This window comes from Struthio camelus, chromosome 3 (assembly GCF_040807025.1).
Source record: "Struthio camelus isolate bStrCam1 chromosome 3, bStrCam1.hap1, whole genome shotgun sequence".
Classification (NCBI taxonomy): domain Eukaryota; kingdom Metazoa; phylum Chordata; class Aves; order Struthioniformes; family Struthionidae; genus Struthio; species Struthio camelus.
In genome coordinates this window covers 126278104-126297204 of record NC_090944.1, presented here as the reverse complement: position 1 = coordinate 126297204, position 19101 = coordinate 126278104, and the positions used below count along the sequence as shown (strand labels likewise).

Below are 19101 nucleotides of genomic sequence, written 5' to 3'. Positions count from 1 at the left end.
TACTTCTTATTCAGCTGACAGCTTCTTTCCTGCATATTTTGGATGAAGGAGGCTGATCAGTGTGTGCTAGAGTAATTGCCAAGTGAATTCTCTTTTGTATTTGTACCTTGTTAGGTTCCAGACCTTCAAGCAGCAATAGCTCCTACCCTTCTTTGCATGCAGTAGCTGTAGTGGCCATACCCCTTTGGAGAGTGCCACGTGTCCCAGTAACTGGTTTCAATTGACTGACCACATTCTTTGCTTCTTAGTAAATCTGCTGATTATTGCATTGATCACTTTCTCCAAAGTTCAGCCTCATCATTTACAAGCCTGAGATAATGTAATGGATGTGTCAGCTGATTGCTTCATCATGGATTTAGGGGTTCATATTCTGTGACATTCTTTTAGCCAGTCTCTGTGCTGATAGTCATTGGCAGAGTACTTCTGTAATCATATTGCATGATATATCAAAGCAGTTCATGTAAGGTTATACAAGTAAATTTAGCAAACGTGATGTATCGTCACTCAGAGTTTTTTAAGTGGTGTGAATCCGTCCGTATATAAGACAGGGATCATGTTTTCTTCATGGGTATGACAAATCTTATAGGCAGAGACTTCAGCCATAGGCCAGTTAGTTTGTTGCAAAACTGGAAACAGCAGCAATACCAGTTGCAAGAGCAGCCTTTAGTAGTACTATAAATTATTTTCAACTCCAGTAAAGATGTTCTAATTCCTCATTTAGTTAGACCTGACAGAAAAAGCAAACATTGCAGCATAGCCATACTGTAAAGATAAGTCTGCTTAAGCAAAAGATGCCTGCCTTGTACACCTGTATATTCCAACCTGACTGGACATGATCCTAGGCAACCTGCTCTAGCTTACCCCGCTTGTGCAGCGGGCTGGACCGGATGATCTCCAGAGGTCCCTACAACCTCAACTATTCTGTGATTGTCTCTGCTGGGTAAGATTTAGATAAAAACTGTTCAGTGCATTGTTGGTGGTGGTGATTGAATTTTTCTGAATCTGTGTAGAAGTTCACAGTGAAGCTCAAGAGAGGCAACAAAGGTCAAACTCTGACTGGAATAAGGAGGGGAAATACAAGTTTTGAATAAGACAATTCAGCCCGTGTCTTTGTAGCACTTCACTTGTGCTTTACCCCTTGAAAAATCATCATTTTCTTCAGGAACTTTGGGTCTGGCCTTTACTGAGAGAGAGCAGTGTCACAAAGGAAGGTGCCTGGTGCATGTTCCCAAGAAGCTGGGGTGCCTTTGGATCTGATATCAGTTACATTGCTAGTCTGATAATTATCAGAGCCTGAACTCTATAGTAACTGACCTGATAAACAATATTAATATGAAACAATTTTTCAGTAGTCCTTATTGCTTTAGAGGTTTAGATGTATGATCTGTTACTGAGACTACAGAGACGTTCCAAATGAACGTTATCATATGAACAATCCTCACATTTTAAAAATGTCTTCAATTTATTCAAAAAGGAATTTTCAGAGTGTTCTTATTTGTCAAGATATTTGTTATCTTTGTTTACGCAAGGGAGTAATGAGGAGCCTTCTAATGTCCAATATACTAGAAAATCTGGAAGAAAATGTATTATAGGAGTAATTCTGCTTTAGTTGTGATTAGGTGAATATTCCTTTGTTTTATGTTTTGCCACTGTTTGCATTTTGCGTTCTTTTCTTATTTCATTAATTGGGTACTGTGATCTTTTAAAGGCCCTGTTGTGCCTCCAGCGAAAGATGCTTTTCAGCAAGACTTGGCTCTCCTTCCCCATCATAGCTTCAAAAGTGTTTTCATTATAGCAATTCTTCCAGGCTCAAGTAAACATTCAAGCCTTATGTACCAGGTGCTAAAAAAACACGTAGTAAGCAATATTCCCTACTCTGAAGAGCATACATTTATGCTCACAAAATGTGTGCACAGCAGAAAAAGAAAGGTTGCACGGCTGATGCAGTGATGGAACTCTTGTTTTCAGAAAGCTCAAAAGTTTTCTTACTAGCAGGCATAATTTTAATATCTTAGTTTTAATTCAAGTTTAAAAAAAAGGGTTTGTTCTTTTTGAGAGGTTTGAGGGTTCACTGAGTTTATAATTGCTTATAGTCTTTAATCTCTATAGCAGCTGTTCAAATTTAGTCCAGTAGTGACTGAAAACTACTCCAGTCTGACTGAGAGCTGTTGGGAGTGAAAATATTTGGTATTCTGTGCTTAGAGACTTTTATGATGTTTGATTTACAAAAATGCTGATAAATATAGACAATATGATGAGATAGATCTTTGTTAAGATTACAGCGAGCATGAGCTGCAAACTCCCCTCTGCTATATGTATGCACACATAATTAGCTCATATGCAAACTGTCTCAGAAGAAATTCTAGACATTGCATGTAAGCATTGGAATAAAGGATATTGCTATTTCTAAAGCATTAATTAGATCCGCACTAGATTTTGCAGGACGTAGGCTTGCCATGCTGTGCAGATTCTGTAAGTTAGGACTTGGACTATCAATCCAGCATCTTTTATAAAACTAAATCCATTTAAATTTTCTTTTGTTTGAAGTGACCTAGGACTCTTCTAAGTACATTAGAGTCTGTGTGTGTGAGAGAGAGAAAACTGGCATGTGTGAAAAGTCTGAATACTTCTTTTTATAAATTATTTGAAAGATACTTTCACTGCTGAAGTGTTAGGGATGGTGATGGCAACTTTCTTCTACCTTCAGAATGCTTCTGACAAGGTGTTTTTATATTAAGACCTAATAACTTTTTATGCTGAAATAATAAAATTTAAAGTTGTATTAGTACACAATTTTTAGTTTATGGAAATCATGGCTTATGCATGATTTATTTTTAGGCAGTTTGGTGGAGTACCTCTTGTTAATCAGAAGAGGAATGTGATAAATTTTAAATTTGCTGTTTGCGTAAACAGCAGGACTATCCTCAGATCGCACAAGCAAGGGAAAGAAGGATGTAGCTTGGCAGGGGAAGTGAGGAAACAGGAAAAGCAAATAAAATATTTCTGAGGTATGATGCGCTTTTAATAGCTCTGTGTTGGTCTAATTGTTTTCTGCAGCTTGCCCAAAAGAGGGTGGAATTTACATATTGATAGAGATGCACACTTTGTATCTATAGGAATAGCTGAGTTTTGTTCGCATCCAAAAAAATGAGGGACGAAATGATTTTCCCCAGATCTTGCAATGAGTTTGCAATGGAACGTAGACCAAGCTCAGGGCTTCAGCACCTTCATTGCTGAGCCCCCTTTTCTCTTTTGTATTCTTGGAGGAAATTCTTTCTCTGCAGATCATCTAAAATTTTCTCTCCTTCCCTCTCTTTTCTGCCCATGTGTTATATTTACTGTCTATGAAATATGGATTGGGAATAAAATGGGGAGGTGCCCTATTCAATCTCTTGGGTACCTAAATAGATATAGTGTCATCAGAAAGAATGAAACTATGAACAGTAGCCGTTCTACAGAACTGACATTAGAACTGCGACCAAAGAGTTGGCAGCATATATGCTTTATGCACAAATAGCCCCATAAACACGCATCTCTTCTTTACACATTTTATTGTAAACATACCAGGTTCGTGTTTACTAGAACAGTCTGCTATTGCAGTAAAAGTACTGAACATAATCCCTTTCCTCCTTTCCTTGTATATATTTCCCTTTCCAGTACTCATGCTATCTGGTTATTTTCGTGATTTCAAATGAAAGACCTGATGTGCGAGTACAAGCTGCATGCTCAGACCCATAGTTAATTAAGTGTTTGGCCTTTCATTTTTCTGTTTTACTGGGCTATTTTGGTTAATATCTACTTGTCTGTACTATGTAATCACAGAATACTAGAAAATACGATTTGAAGGGAGCCAAAGAGGGCATTTACTACATTCCTGTGCCCTAGAATAGTGTCAACAATGTGTTATGATGTAAATCGAAGGGAAGTTCCCAGCTCTGATATCAATGAATTTAAATGCAGGACCAGCTGAAGACTGCAATAAATGTCTAAATAAAGACTGCAAAAGTGAGTTTAAAGTAAATAACAGTAAGTCATCCTATCTTGTATTCTGTTCAGTCATTTTCTAACTATGTGTTCTCAGCATTCTTCTAAGCTGCTGATTATGTAAAGCAAATTTCTGGTTTCTCCTTGAATCGAATGAGAGATGTTTATGTGAGCATTTTGTTAGTATCCTGATGAATAAGAAAATGCACCCAAAATGTGGCAAATGGCTTTGTACAGATATGTGTTGTGGTTATTTTCAGATAATCAAATAAAATCAAAAGGTTTCCCAGGCAGTTTTGTACACCTAGATCTGCTTTCTCCTTTCAAATATCTTCAAATGGAGTCATAATAAATAGGATTCTGTATTTGTGCATAAAATGTTCTAAGTCAAGTTTCCTTTAACAAATATATTTCTTTCATCATGCCCGAACACACTGTTATGATTGAAAATCAGAAATATCTCAAGTTTCAAAACTCTGCACCGTTGATCTAAAAACATTTAGCGTGAAAGCCTGGCACTATTTGAATGAAAAATGCTATTGGCTTAAAACAGTGCTTGTGGTGCTTTCTCCCAAGCGATTTTGTGAACCAGTTGCAGACTGTTATTCTGAAGGAAACATTAGAGACATGGAGTTATGAGGACTTAAAGCACTAGAAAAATTTCACCTGTTCCTAAGATTATTAAATAATAGCTAAATAACTGTCCTTGGGGGTTTTTTGTTTTTTGTTTTTTTTTCTGTTCTATGAATAGAAATCAGTATTTGACACCGCTGTAGAAACAAATAGGCCAGTTCTTATTGTTTGCGTTTTGTCATGTAGTGTGATAAGTAAACACAACTTATTAGCAAATAAGCCTCAAGCTTGGCTAAATTATCCTAATAATTACCAGGTCTTTAAAGGCCTAGACGAGAAAGTGATCCTCATATGGGAAAGAAGGAATATGCAGGACTAGGATGTATAGTCTTTTTGTCAGGCAATTCAGTCACTACTGACATTGGTTTATAGGTGCATTGTGCCAGCACTACTTTTGGTCAGATTTAGAAGTCGAATTCAGCACTTTTCAAACGTTAGATCATGAAATACTTGAAATTTTCAGGAATCATTACCAAAGGATGTCTATGTCCTTAACTAAAGATAATGAAAAGCTATATCCTGCTGTTCCTGCACAGGTGTTCAAAGCAGGAGTGGATCATAAGGGGAAAAGCTCTATAACTGTTGCAAGCCTAAGAAGGAACAGTTCAAATTTTAGATTCAGTCACAGTTTGGGCCTTACTGCCCCCTTTACTCCAGGGAGAGGAAGTGAGACTTGCCAGTGCAATATGTGATGGAAACTGAAGTATCCTTTGAGGGGAGATATACACGGTTATTCATAATACTATTTATTACTCGTGAAAATATTTACATATAAAACTATTTCAGGCTCACCGCTCTATTTTGCTGTTAATCCCATCTTTTAAATGTTAATTCGGGAATCAAAGTGGCAAACAAAGTATGCCTGTAATAGACAACCTGTTGCCTTACAATTCTGCTGCTTGTAATGCTCTCCTGAGAGTAGAATTCGCAGCTGCTTTGGGTAACAAAATTTATGCATCTGCTTCTCAGAGCTATATTGAAGATATTGGCAAAATTTGACTTGCTAATGGTCTGTATTTGCTTTAATTTGATATGAAATAAAATAAATATTTGCTTTTTAATAATAATAATAATTTGCTTTTTTTAATAAAACAGAGGATATTGGGGTTAATTTGAACACCGCTGTTATGTTTAACAGGATATTTATTGTGCATTTAAGTGGAGTCAGTATCCAGCTCTCTGCAGCCTCTGTGCGAATACAGATAAACAGTACCATGGTTAAAAATAGAATGAACTGATTTTTTCATCATACCTGATATATGGATGGAAACTGATTCTGTGGGGGAGTAAATTTCCTACCTTGCATTTAAATGATGATGTTTTCAGTAGATCTATTAGAATAGCAGGGCAGGGATCGTCTTTACCATATCTGCGTGGTACAGTCATCTTCCACTTCCGCAGACGACAGTCTTTACATTCCAGATACGGGAACAACACTTTAGTGAACACATAGTTTTCAGTATTTATGAAACTGTCAGTCTGAGGCAGGCTCCAGGGAGAAGGCCTGAGGGCCCTTCGTGTACCATGCAGATGGCTGAACTTCATTTTAATGATCACTGAGATTTCTGCATTCATAGACCTGTCTGTGAAATGAGGTGCTAGTTTTCTAGTTCCTAATGAACAGCTGTGATACTAATTATCATTCTCACCAGTTTTGGGAGAACAGACAAAGACTGCCTGGGCTGTTGGACTAACCCCATCTGTGGGGGTCCTGTCTGGCTATGTCTGAAACAGGTAGTGAGGTAGGGCAGGAAAGCTTTTGTTACCCTGTTTTGTATCCACATTGTGAAAATGAGGGAAGTTCGCCCTCTGGGGTTACTGACGCTGGGTCAGTACTGTTACTGGTTCTGAATTAACTTAAAAAAAAAAAAAAAAAGTTGCGAAGATCTCTCTTGATTCCTGCAGAAAAGAACAGTTAGCAAAGGACATACCCTTATAAGATCACAGCACGTGTGCCTTACTGACTGGGCACCTTTTCAATTGGGCTAGTGCCCGGCAGGCCTTACAGTGGAGAAGCTTTTACTTAATACCCTTCATAACCTCTTTACCTGTTGACTGTTATAACCTCCAGCAGGCTCTGCAAAACAGAAATCTTTATAGATATTCTTGATAGATATTCTGTAACGACCTGATCTTTCTCTGTCACTCTTGTCAAATAGTTATTATTATTTGTATTATGATAAGGCTTAAATACTGTAGTCATAAACTAGCTCAAAGCAAAGTATTATATAGACAGATTTAGAAGATATTCCCTGCCCTGTTATTCCACTAACAGCTCTAATGGAATCTATAGATCTTAAATATAATTATCCCCCTCTTAGAGAAGATAAAAGTAGATAATTAAGAAGTAAGATGATAGGCCTAAACATCTTCTAGTAGCTGAGATGGAAATAGAATCGGGAAATCCTATATTTTAATATTAGGTCTGGTACCATGTCACAGATGGACAGGGACTACTTAGTGAGAATGATAATTAGGTTCTTTGTGTTACTCATTTCACTGTCAGATATCTGTGCTGTGGGTTGACTTACGTTCATATGCACTTGATACTGCTCAAACAAACTCCAATAATGCATTAGAATTACGAAATTCCCTTTAGAAAGCGTTGGCTTTGTGCTGCTGCTTTTCATTGCAGGCCAGAAAGGGGGAGGGGTGAAAATGCAGGTGATGCAGCCTTTGTTTTTATATGTGCTCTGCGTTCAGTCCGTAAGACTCAGTCCCGCATGCATGCAGCATTGCTCTCCGCTGGATAAAATGTAGAACTATATATGTGCACTTGGTAAGTTCTATACTACAGAAAGACTTCAGGCTGCAAGTTGTTCTTCTGATGGTCAGACATCCATTTTTCCATCCATTTTCTTTGCAGATAGTCACGTGTATCTATATAACAAACTGCTAGTTGCTTCTTGATGCTTGGGTTAGCACAGGTGTGCATAACCTAAAATGCTTGGGATATAAGTTTGTGTCATAACAGTTTTACCCATGCAACTGAATTTCCAGAAGGCAACCATAATAAGCAACTGGAGAACAGAGCTTGCAGAGACACAAATGAGTGTGGAATTTAACAGGAGAATTCGATGAAATTGAACCTGGAAGTTTGGACTGGAAAAATTCAGTGTATTTCACGTAAAGGCATTGTTTGGGGCTCTAGGGCAGCCTTTCAGAGGAAGTTCTGCAAGTCATGTAACTCAAATCATTTAAAGCGGATTGAAAAGATGCAATGGAAAATATAAGTAGGAAGCCTTCCTGTACTTAAACAGTAAATGTAATGTGTTTCATGTGTTTAACCAGTGCATAAAGCAGTGTGTTTAAAACTGTTGCAAATGCTGAGATGTATGGTCACTGTATTTTCAGTAATATACAGTGGATCCTGCCTCTTTGGTTTGTGTAACAGCTAGAGCAAACAGACATGATTTGTTTGTTTTGATGTATGTGCCTTTCAGATACACGCCCATTCTGGGTCAATGCACACACTGCTGCTATTTTTCTGTGCAACTATGCTTTTTCACTTGCGCTACAGTCTTCCGAATTTCATGATCTGTATTGTTCAATTAGCAGAATTTCAGGGTTAAATAATTATCTCCTTTTAGTCTCACAGCGTCTTTAGTTCAGCAGTTGACATTCCTCTCAGGTTAGTTCTGGCAGTGAGAAAAAAGTAAACTGCAGCTCCAAATAAGCAGGAGGTTAGTAAACCCAGGTTAGTTCTGGCAGACTCTATTAGATGGACTCTAAAGTGTCATTACATGAACTCTGTGTTCTGAAAACCTTGGGTTCATTTCCCTTCCCCCCCCCTTTTCCTGTTGCAAACGAAGACAAATTCTACCAGTCAGCTTTAGCAAGTGATACTGCAGAAAAGGCAGCAAAGTGAGCACCATAGTGACAAGCTGCAGGCATCCTTTAGTGGAAGTAGGTGCAGTAGCGTTAACTGCTGTGATAAAGCAGCATGCACTTACATGAGGCCTAAATTGGGGCCCTGGCATGATTCCATGCATACATGGTGTTTTCAGTTTCTTGTTGCTATTAGGTGGATGGAAAAGGGCTTGTGTGTTTGCAAGGTAAATAACTTGTTTCCACTTGGGTAATCAACAGCGCTCTTATGTGAAGGAAATTCAACCTTCACTTCTCAGTATTTTCCTATCATTTGTGGGAGGGGAAGGAAAGCATTAGGAGAAGAAGTTGTCTTAGCCTTTAACAGCAAAATAAAGACTGTCTCAGAAATCCTGGAAAGGGTAGAGTGCCTAATGCCTGGAGATTCCTGGGTAAAGTGTAACATTTTGGTGACAGTATGGAGGCTGGGGTGCAGGGAAGGAGACTGAAGTAGACCTAGAGTCTTTTTTATTTAAAAAAAAAAAAAAAAAAAAAAGGTTGTGTGAAAAACCTGATATTTCCTATTATTACTGTGTAGCATTCAGGAGTATTTGTCGTAAGAAAGGAGTTGAAAGAAGCATGAGGTCTTGTCACTTCAGTGACTTGATAGTGATTGGGAAAACAGTTTGATTCATTTATTAAGTTGATTTCCTAAATATGCAGAAGTTATTAGCACTGATGGAAGGAAACTACTATTCATCCTGCTTTACTACATCACAGAAACCAAAACTAGGAAAATATACTGTGTGCCATATTCACTGATGAATCAAACTGTAAGATTTATTTCATTGAAAGGTGAGATGATCCATTTAAAGGGAAGAGCAAAGTCACATAAGGGAAGGAAATACTCATATGTAATAATAGAACAAGGAGAAGAAGGACTGGCAGGAAAAGATGGGGTTATCTTTTGTATAAGAACAACAGCATGTACTGAGGAATAGGAAACTGAATAATGTGATTTAGGACCGAACTACCTGAGAAATGCCCTTCTGCAGTTGTGATCTACAGAAGAGTTTGTATTCCTACAAACATGAAGTTGCTGACCAGGTGCTCAGCTCCAGTATTCATTTTCCCATGCTGTAGTTCAACCAAGCCTAGACATCTGCACGCAGCAAAGCCTTCCTTATTTTCTTATGAATTTGAGGAGACGAAATATGTCTACATGTCCAGGCATATGTGTATGACTTTGTATGAGGATATATTGAATATTTATAGTGAGATGGTGATTATATAAATATGATATCTACCGAAGATTTTATGTTTTAAGTGGATTTGGTGGACTCTGAATAAGGATTTTAAGTAGTTACGGAAACGTATATTTAAGTAAATAGGTCTATCAGAGCAAAGCATAGAAAGGTACAGTAGTTTCCTTCCCTTGCTTTTGTACATTATAACAAAAGATGTTTCTGATTAGCATCATTTTGCTCAAGAAACTGTGACTTCCTTTTCAGTCTTCTTCATGATTTTTTCATGGGTAAATGCCAGTAAGCAGAGTTCCTAGCGATAAATTCGTAAGGCCGTTTACTGGCTTGCCACCCAAAGTAACCAAGTTGCAGCTCTTAAGAATTTGCCAATTTCTCCTTCAACTCTGTATTCTGTAACCATCTCAAGAGTTTATCTTATTGCTTGTGTTAGAAACCAGAGGTCATTGCTTGAGGCAAATTGCTCGGGGTTCAAAGTAGAAATACACTGTTATATCCTAACATACTTACCATCTAACAGCTTCATATGGTCTCCCGGAAATAAATTAAAGATCTTAGTTTAATTCCTATTGAAGAGATATCCACATCACAGAAATTATCATCTCAGTTGACTACCTCAGCAGAAATGATAAGGAATGACTGCTCCTTGATTCTAAGCCAGTTTTCTTCTTTCTAATGCAGCATTCGGTAAAATTGATTGAAAGTTTCCATTGGTTTCAGAGGACATTGTGTCAAACTGCAGGATGATTCTTCCAGCCAAAAACTGAAGCAGTGTTGTTTTTCAGTTATTTGGAGTTACAGTTTTCTTTTTCTCACAAGCCGTGCTGTGAGGGCCCTTCTAAGCTTTATGCTTTCAATTTTCTCACCTACTTTTAGATTTAGTCTTGTGACTAAATCACCTGACTATAAACTCTAATTGGCCTGCAGGCTGGGCTTTGTTTTCTCCTCTCTGTACAGAGTCCCTTCAGAAACTGTGACCGGCACTGATCCTGTATTCGTTTATGTCCATGGGAAAATATCACTCCAAGAAAAGGGCAAAGAGACAGAAATGGCCCTTTTGTTGTTCTATCAAAAGCTTAGGTAGATTTAATTTACACCACAAACAGTGACTTGAAAGCATGTTCCTGAGAATCCACTGCTTCCTTTGTTTCCTCTTCAGTTTCCTGATGATTATTTTGGTGTTTTTTTTTTTTTTTAAGCTCTTCATCAATTTCCACCATGGGTTTCCTTGCTTGTTACTACTAGCCAGCCTGTTGATCAGGCACCGGGGTTGTGTTCTTGTTAATTTTGTGGACTGAGGTGGAATCAGAAGTTAAATATGTGATAACGGATGTTCTACTCTTTAAGTGCTAGGATGTTTATGAGTAGACGTCCATCATTAAGACCTTTCTTTTCTGCAGCTTGTGACAAATCATTATTTTGGGAAAGGTTGTAGTTATGCTACAAATCACATTCTAAAAATAAAAGTTGAGCAGTGATAAATAACTGCCATCTGGAATCCAAACTATGTAATTGTATCATGTTTTGTCATCCATATAAGGTAAGCTTTTATGGATGCTAAAGCTCAAGGCATAGATATAGAGTAAGAGATATCCAAATATGTTAACTACTTGACGTATTAACGTTAAATGAAAGTAACAAAATATGTTCCATGTGAGATGGAAAGTGTCCTAAAAGTCAGGAAGCTGGACTCCACTATAGCATAGCTGTGTAGGAGACATTATAGTAGGTTTTTCATTGTTTTCAAAAATAGGGTTTATTTTAGCTATTGGACAGATGAAAATGATTTCAAACTAAAAGAAGCCACTCAAATGGCTTTTGTGATTTAACTTCAGTTGACATGGCTCCAAGACATAGCAAGGAATGTGGATGAACAGTATGTGGGACTGCATAGCTGATGAGAAATATAAGCTGTTGGAAATTAATGTCTTTTATGACTTGAATGAAGATAACAGAGATTTCTGAGAAAGGGCATCAGAAAAAATAAGAGAAGAAAGCTAACTAAGAAACGGGAGGAAAAAAGTAAAATGCCGTTAGAAATAAGCACTCTGAATTAACATCGTGTAATTTTCAGTTTCTGCTAGCTGCCCACTCACTTCTTTTAATAGAAAGAATCGTCTTGGGTCTGAAACACATAGTGATGGGAGCCATGGATTTACTAAGGAAGTCAGTTTTCCATCCTAGTGGGTTTTAGCTTAAAACACTTACTAATGAATTTGATCTCTTCAGGATGCACATAATATACCAAAATGGTAGAAGTAGCCTTTTATTTATTGGAGGACGCTCCTCCAATATAGCAGGTGAAGCCTTAATACTAGATTTATTCTTTCCTCTTCAAATGATTCAGTAACGAAACTTACTCTTACTTTTTTATAAACATTCACTCCTTTAGTCTCACAACGCTTCAGTGTAGGAGGCAGTAATACAATCCACATTTTGCAGACAGAAATGTGGAGCACCAACTGAGAAGATAAGTGATTTGTCCCAGGTCTCTCAACAAGCCACTGGAGTAGAGCCAGGATTAGAACCCAGACAAGCTTGGCACTGCACCTTGTGCTCATTGCTCTTAGCCACACCATCTGTCAATTGAGGTATGTCTGGGGATAGACCTAGACACATAGACTTGCAGAGATGGTTTATTTTCTGAAAAACTAGCTTAGCAGCTCATAGAGGTGTTTCACTGATATCTATTCTTATTTCTGTTCCTTTCTTTTTAGCTGGTGTTGCCAGAATACTCTATCCATAGCCTTTTCTGCATAATGTTTTTGTGCGCTCAAGAGTGGCTCACACTGGGGTTAAACGTTCCTTTGCTTCTTTATCACTTCTGGAGGTAAGCCTGTCTTTATATGCTGACTGATTGTTACCCTTATTTGCCATCTTGGTGCACGTGTAAATTGCTTGAAGTACAAACTGCAGCAACAGGAGGATGGCTGGATATGTTTTGCCTGAAAGCCGTTTCTATAAGCAGCTGAGATTCAAGTTTCCAGAGAAAAAAATATTTTCATGAATGTTTAAGGTAGGGAAAGAAAACACGTAATATATAAATGCAGCTTTCAGTTACTAGCGTGATTAGATATTCCCAAGAGTTTCAGGATGTAATCATTACAGCATAATCAAACTGAATGAAAACTTGGAAATGAAATGGGCTGAAATATGAAAATGGCACTCAGTGAGGTACTAAGTACTTCATAGACAAAGACTTGTAAAACAGTCCGTGTGCTGAAGACCTTAGACATATTTGTTCAGCCCTAGCAAGGAAGCCTTTCCATTGGAGTTGTCATATTTACTGGGCAGGTTGAGGGAATTTTGCTTATCTTCTCTGGTAACTTTATGGGGTTTTGGCAGTATAAAATATATCATTTCTCACTATACCTTTCCAGTAGAGGATTTCTGTTGTGCAAGAAAAGTCTCTCTTGGAATAAAGTTTGCAGAAGATGATGAACTGTTGTCTTTACCTCGCCAAAGAGAAGAAGTGGGGCTGTTTTGGCTCCAGATCTCTGCTTCTTTATATTCACTGAGAGGCTTTCAGAGGGAGTCACGTTCAGTTAGGCCTGCTGTTGAGCAGTTTTAATTTTCTCTGGCTGAGCAGTGGCAGCTGCTGACAATGCAGCTTCCGCTGTGTTTTAGTAGAGAGTCAGCCTTTTGTCACTTCTGAAGATAACCAAGAGACATTAATTTTTTTCAGTCTGGAATCCTTCACTAGTTTTGTATTCTCACAACAATTTGTAAAAGCACAGATGATTTTTGTCTGTCAGAGTCTCTTCGTGTTACAAAGATACATATGGTAGCAGAGAGCTACTTTGCACAATATCTTGAAAAATAATTCTGTAACGAATGCAATGCAATTTTGTAACCTCAGTTAGCACCTAGCTACTAAAGAGTGGTAGCTTTTTTGCATGTTTTTCTGCAAAAGCTCAGCAGTAATGAAGAGTGATATGGAACAGTGTATTATCTAGAAGTTAGAGTGGCTGGACAGTTTTCAGAAAGCTAACAGAGTGAAACTATCAGTGCTTTTCTCCCTGTTGGTTTGATGCAGTAAAAACTTGTAATGTTTTTAGCACTGTTTTACTAAGGGTTAGCAACAAAAGTGTGACAATAATGTTGGTCTAAAAAATAAAAAAAAATATTTTATGCACAAGCTGAAAACGGTGAGACTCTGAATAGTCGTATCACCTTTGGAGGGAACTTTGGGTTATCTTTGTTTCCATGAGTCTCCTTGTGGGCTGCTATAATTACTCCTTGACTACTGCTGTTTTAACGACAGATAGGTTTGGGCTCATTGTGTAAAGTTCTTCAGAAATCCATAAGAAGGTATTGTATAATATTTTCATCCCAATGAAGATAATGAAGCAAGGATTTCACTTATGGTCTCTGAAAAAGAACTTGCAATGTTACTAGAGATTATAAGTGAATGTGATTAATAACAGAAAGGAAGAAGGGAGGAAGACCACTTAGTTTATTGCTGGTCATTTAGGGGTATGGAGATTTTATTTCTCTCTATCTATTTATCTATCTACCTGTCTAAGCAATTCCAGCAATCTTTAATAGTTAAATTACTACTTTCAAGCAGCATGTATAACAGTACTTCATTTGATTCATGCAGATCTTAAAGCGTGTCATTAAAGTTGATCAGGACTTCTTTTTTGTTTAGTTGTTTCTTTTTACTGCAAAGTAATTGAGATGAAAGCTCCTTTGCCCAAAAAGTTGTTTTTTCAAGATTTCCTCAAACATCCAGTTGTTGCTGAGACTAATTAGAGATTTATCCATCGTAAGAACAAAAACCGATGAAATGTATTTGGATGGTAAATTTTTGAGCAGTGCTGTGTGTAGAAAACTTTAGTCAACCATCGGTTATTGACTCCATATTGACTGACTGACCTTTTATAGTTGGAGAAACTGAGCTATCAGTTGGCTGAGATTGTTACCTTTCATCATATCTGAAAGCAGTTGTATAGATGCAGTTAAAGGCTAGGAATCCTTACTCTATGCTATGATCACAGACCACCACATATTGTCACTCACAGTATATAAGTTATTAGAGGGTGAACCAGAAAGAATTATATGGGAAGGCGGAATGTGTCAGTGTGAAGAATTAATAGCACAGAAAATCCATATGCATGAAATGTTTGGGCCTATAAGAACCATCTGCTTAGACTAGCATCCTGATTTTAACAATGTCCAGAAAGAGAGGCTTGAAAGAGAGCGGAAAATTCCTCATATAACATGGAAGGAGATTTTCTTCTGAGCCTAGCTGATGATCAGGAGCAGGAGGCTGTATATCTGCATATATTTAATATAGAATGTTACAGAGTCATTCCAGATGTTTTCTCCTGCTTTTTCAGGTATTTTCATTGCCCAGCAGATAGTTCAGAACTAGCATATGATCCGCCCGCAGTTATGAATGCAGATACCTTGAGTTACTGTCAGAAAGAGGCCTGGTGTAAGCTAGCTTTCTATCTCCTTTCCTTCTTCTACTATCTTTACTGGTAAGTCTGATCATCCTACTAAGGAAATGGTAGCTGGTTTTCATTTGACATGTAATACTGTATTTAGAAATGACTGGAGCAAATGGGCCCATTTCCTGATCTTGATTCAGGGAAGCATGCCCACTCATAGCACCTTGTACTTAAATCCACTGACACCTCAAGGCATACCACTAAATGCATATCTGAAGCCTGACCCAGACCCTAGGACCAACCTAAGACGACACATTTTTTGATCCTCTGCGTAGTCTCTTAGGATGGCTGACATAGCAGGTGTTACGACAGTGACATTGTATCAAAATGCAGTTAATAATGTCCAATATTAGGATCAAATTCTGATCTGTGCTATGCCAGCTGATTTTTTTTTTCTTTTTTTTTATAAATTAAAAGCGCATGAGGTGCCCCTTGGTGATCGGTGAACTGGCATAGCTTGCTAGCTTATAATTTGCCACGTTGTGAGGGATTTGCCAGTGTATTTCCCACAGTCTTCCGTAAGCCCATCTGAATCTAGAACCTAAAAATGAGATCTCCTCTATCACAAGAGTAGAGGGTGTTCTGGTGCTGTTGGGAACATCCCCTCCAGAGCAGGCTGAGCTCCTGCAGGAGCCTGGCATGTGAGTTCACCAGGCACACACTCATGGGCAGTCCACAGGCTGTCTACATGGTGATGCTCAGGGTGGTAGGTAGGTGGGACACAGGTATAGCCGTCCCTACAACTTCCTTTTTGTGATGGGGCAGACGTGGTTATAGTGTCCAGAACTCTGCTCCCCAGTCCCGCCCCACCTGCAGCCCTTTCAGCTGTAGCTGTCAGATGTCCTTAATGCATAGTTGCAAATGTCAGATGCAAGAATACATGGAGATCGTATTTAAGGTAAGACCTTAGCAGAATCCCTGTGCTTTTAGTGACCTCTATAATTACACCATAGAACTACCTGACAAGAAAGGCTAACACTTTTAACTTTAAATGAAGATGGTGTTTTATGACACCTTTCTCCTACTCTTTTTCCCATAACGTATTTGCATAGATCACCTCTTCCAACTAGTCTTGCATGCTGTACTTCCTTTATAAGATATGATTGTACACTGGTGGAAGAGGATAAATGTCACTTCTCTTTTGATCACTGGTCCGTTATGTGTTCTGTTGTCGACCTTATCTTGAGGAGTCACTACTGCAGGTTGATGTTTCTCAGGTTTACATTTAAATGCTATTTAGCACAAATTTTTCTGGCCACATGGTGCGTATGTATGTGCCTGCATGTGCATATATAGAAGGAAAAAGGAAGTGGAAGAGCCCAGACCCACAGAAGCTGTTAGATGCGTAACTCACACTGAGATGGATGGGGTGCAAGAATCCGAGCAGGAGTGTAGCATCCGGTAGCTTTGTGGGTTTGGACTGAATGTCCTTCCCTTGCTAGCTCTCTCGGCAGAGGCAAGAGGCCAAAGCAGGAAGCATGGGAATTGTGCTAGACCAGCTCTGTTGGTAGAGTAAGAAGAGATCATCGCAAGGCATGGGTGGAGGAAGAAGCATTTTTAACCCCACATTTTTGTGCTGGGTAACAGACCCTGTCAAAGTCAGCTGTGTAGTGTGATTTAGCATTTTAGCTGGGGCTCTAGTGTTGTGCAGCCTCCTCTGCATCCTCCCTCCCTTCATTTCAAAATGTGACCATGAGCTAAAATCCACTCTCTGATGCTAAATAAAATAATATGAATTATATTCACTTTTGCTGTACTTTCCTGGGTATTGTCCGAAATAGAATTATGGTAAAATGGGGCTGTGGAAATGTACTGTGATTTCTTCACTTTTCAGAGTTCCACTTTATCTGTATGGATTCACTCCAGCTGGTCTCTGCATTTTATATTTCTTCCACTGCATGGAGTTTTTTCCAAAGGAAACAAAACAGTGCACTTTCATTGGAATCCCTGCCTGCCCTGACAAGAGTTGCTGGTTGAAGTTTTAGAGATCAAACACAATAAAGCAGAATGGTTTTGTTTCTTCATTTTTCAAATTCAGCATCAGACCACCCTTTAATAAGCTCAGACACAGCTTGTGGTACAGTAGGATACTGCTAATGAATTTGTTATTTCTTGAGTGCTTTCTCATACCCATCTTGAATCCACCGTAATTAAGATGCTTTAGAGAGATGGAAGGCATATGAACCAATACAGCAAAGGAAAGCACAGGCCATTACAGTCAGACCTGAGGAACAGACAGTAAAGGGTTATACAAATCAAAGAAGTGCTCTGTATGCCTCAAAAGAATACTTTCATGTTGTGTCTTTCTTTTACATTCAGCATGATCTACACTTTGGTGAGCTCTTAACGAAAAGATCATCATTAAAGACTGAAAGCAACAAAGGCTGAAGGTGCAAGGACAAGTCAGTCAAGTGATGCATGATTTAAAAAAATAAAATAAAGGCAAAGAGATGAAAACTTTGAACCCAAGAAATAAACAGAGCACGTGAAGGAGAGACCCAGCAAGAAGGACGGCTATCTGAAGTAGCAGAATACTGTGGAGAAATGCTGAGTTAATTTTGTTTACCTTTTGTTTCCCAGTGTGTTGCAGTAACTTTTCAAACCCAAACAAAACAAAACAAAAAACTGTGACAAGGTGGGCTGAGTTAAAGACCTCTTCACCTCTTCAGGGATAATGCTACTCGGTTAAATGAATTCATTGTAATCTGTAGCCCCTGCTGTCTTCCAGGGAGCAAAGTTGCTTTTCTTAATGAATGTTCGGTACTGAGGAAGCAGAAGGCGAGATCATCTTACAAGGAAGGAACAGCTACATAATACATTCTGAAAACGAGCGCTGATTGGAGTTCGGATAAGATGTGTGACTGTTCTCCAGGAATGTTCACTTGACACTAATCAAACAGGGATATTGGATCCTGTGAAGTTGTTTCAGTGTTTATTTTTTCCTCGCCCATAGCAACAATAACAAATTTGCAACTGTAGTGTTCTAATTTCTAATGATGTGCCATTTCTGTAGGTGAATATCTGGTACTTTTGTACTTCATTTGTGATGCACCAATAAGATGTAATGGCATGTATCAATACACTGAACTTGACTTAATCAGGTCAAGTACTTATCAGGATAGTATTCCTCTGAGTACAAAAAATGGTGGGAAAAGCTACGTATCTTAAAGAAGATTGTAACACAGATGTGGTATCCACTGGAAGGGTGGATAAGAAATACTGAACCAAGCGGTCTTGGTCTGTAGTTCTGATGTGCAGCTTTATTTCTGCTGCCAAATTTAAGCTGAAACTAATGCACAAAATGTTTTTTCTCATATGAGATGGGTATTGAAAGATGCTCCTCTTATAATTTTAAAAAGCTTTTATTTTATCATCTAATTCACATTTAAATTCATATATGTGGGTTGTATATCTTCATATAGATGTATATACATGCACATCTACATAAACATAGTCTATTTATATATTAGGTTAATCTATTTGATTTAACAAATCAAAGCCATCATGTGTCCAGCACTGCTGTTAAATCTGTTTCAGCACTGAATCTAGCAGACCGGGGCTGGTTCCTGCATTCACTAAGCTATTTCAATGCAACAGCTGCTGTGCAGGGTACCCGGCACACTTAGAAGATCAAGAGTAGCAGTAGCGCATGCGCAGAGACCGCTTGGATCTTGCACTGTGAATGAGCTAACAAGACGTGTTGCTACCAGTAATGCTGTGGAGCAAAGTGCAGAGAGACCCACCTGTAAGGAAACAACCTGGTTACGGCTCGACTTGTTGGTGCTAGGTCACTAATACGCTGTCAAATTTGTTCTGGCCACTGCAGAGCCAAGGAGTATTGCTCTACCAAACTCTGAGGACCTGTTAGTCTGGGCACAGGAATGCAGAAGGAGAGAATCCAGTCTCAGGTCCAGCGCTGTTCCTGTGTTGACAAACCCTATTTTAGATCATGATGCAGA

The 19101-nt window shown here is 38.5% G+C and overlaps 1 protein-coding gene across 1 annotated transcript in view; it reads left to right on the top strand.

Moving 5' to 3' along the window:
* CNIH3 (cornichon family AMPA receptor auxiliary protein 3) overlaps positions 1-18376 on the top strand; it is a 49365-nt gene extending 30989 nt beyond the window's left edge. The window contains exons 4-6 of the mRNA XM_068936531.1: positions 12404-12516; positions 15029-15172; positions 17462-18376. Of these exons, the coding sequence (XP_068792632.1) occupies positions 12404-12516; positions 15029-15172; positions 17462-17489 (285 nt within the window). The 3' untranslated portion in view covers positions 17490-18376. The remainder of the gene's footprint in view (positions 1-12403; positions 12517-15028; positions 15173-17461) is intronic.
* The last annotated feature ends 725 nt before the right edge of the window (positions 18377-19101 follow it).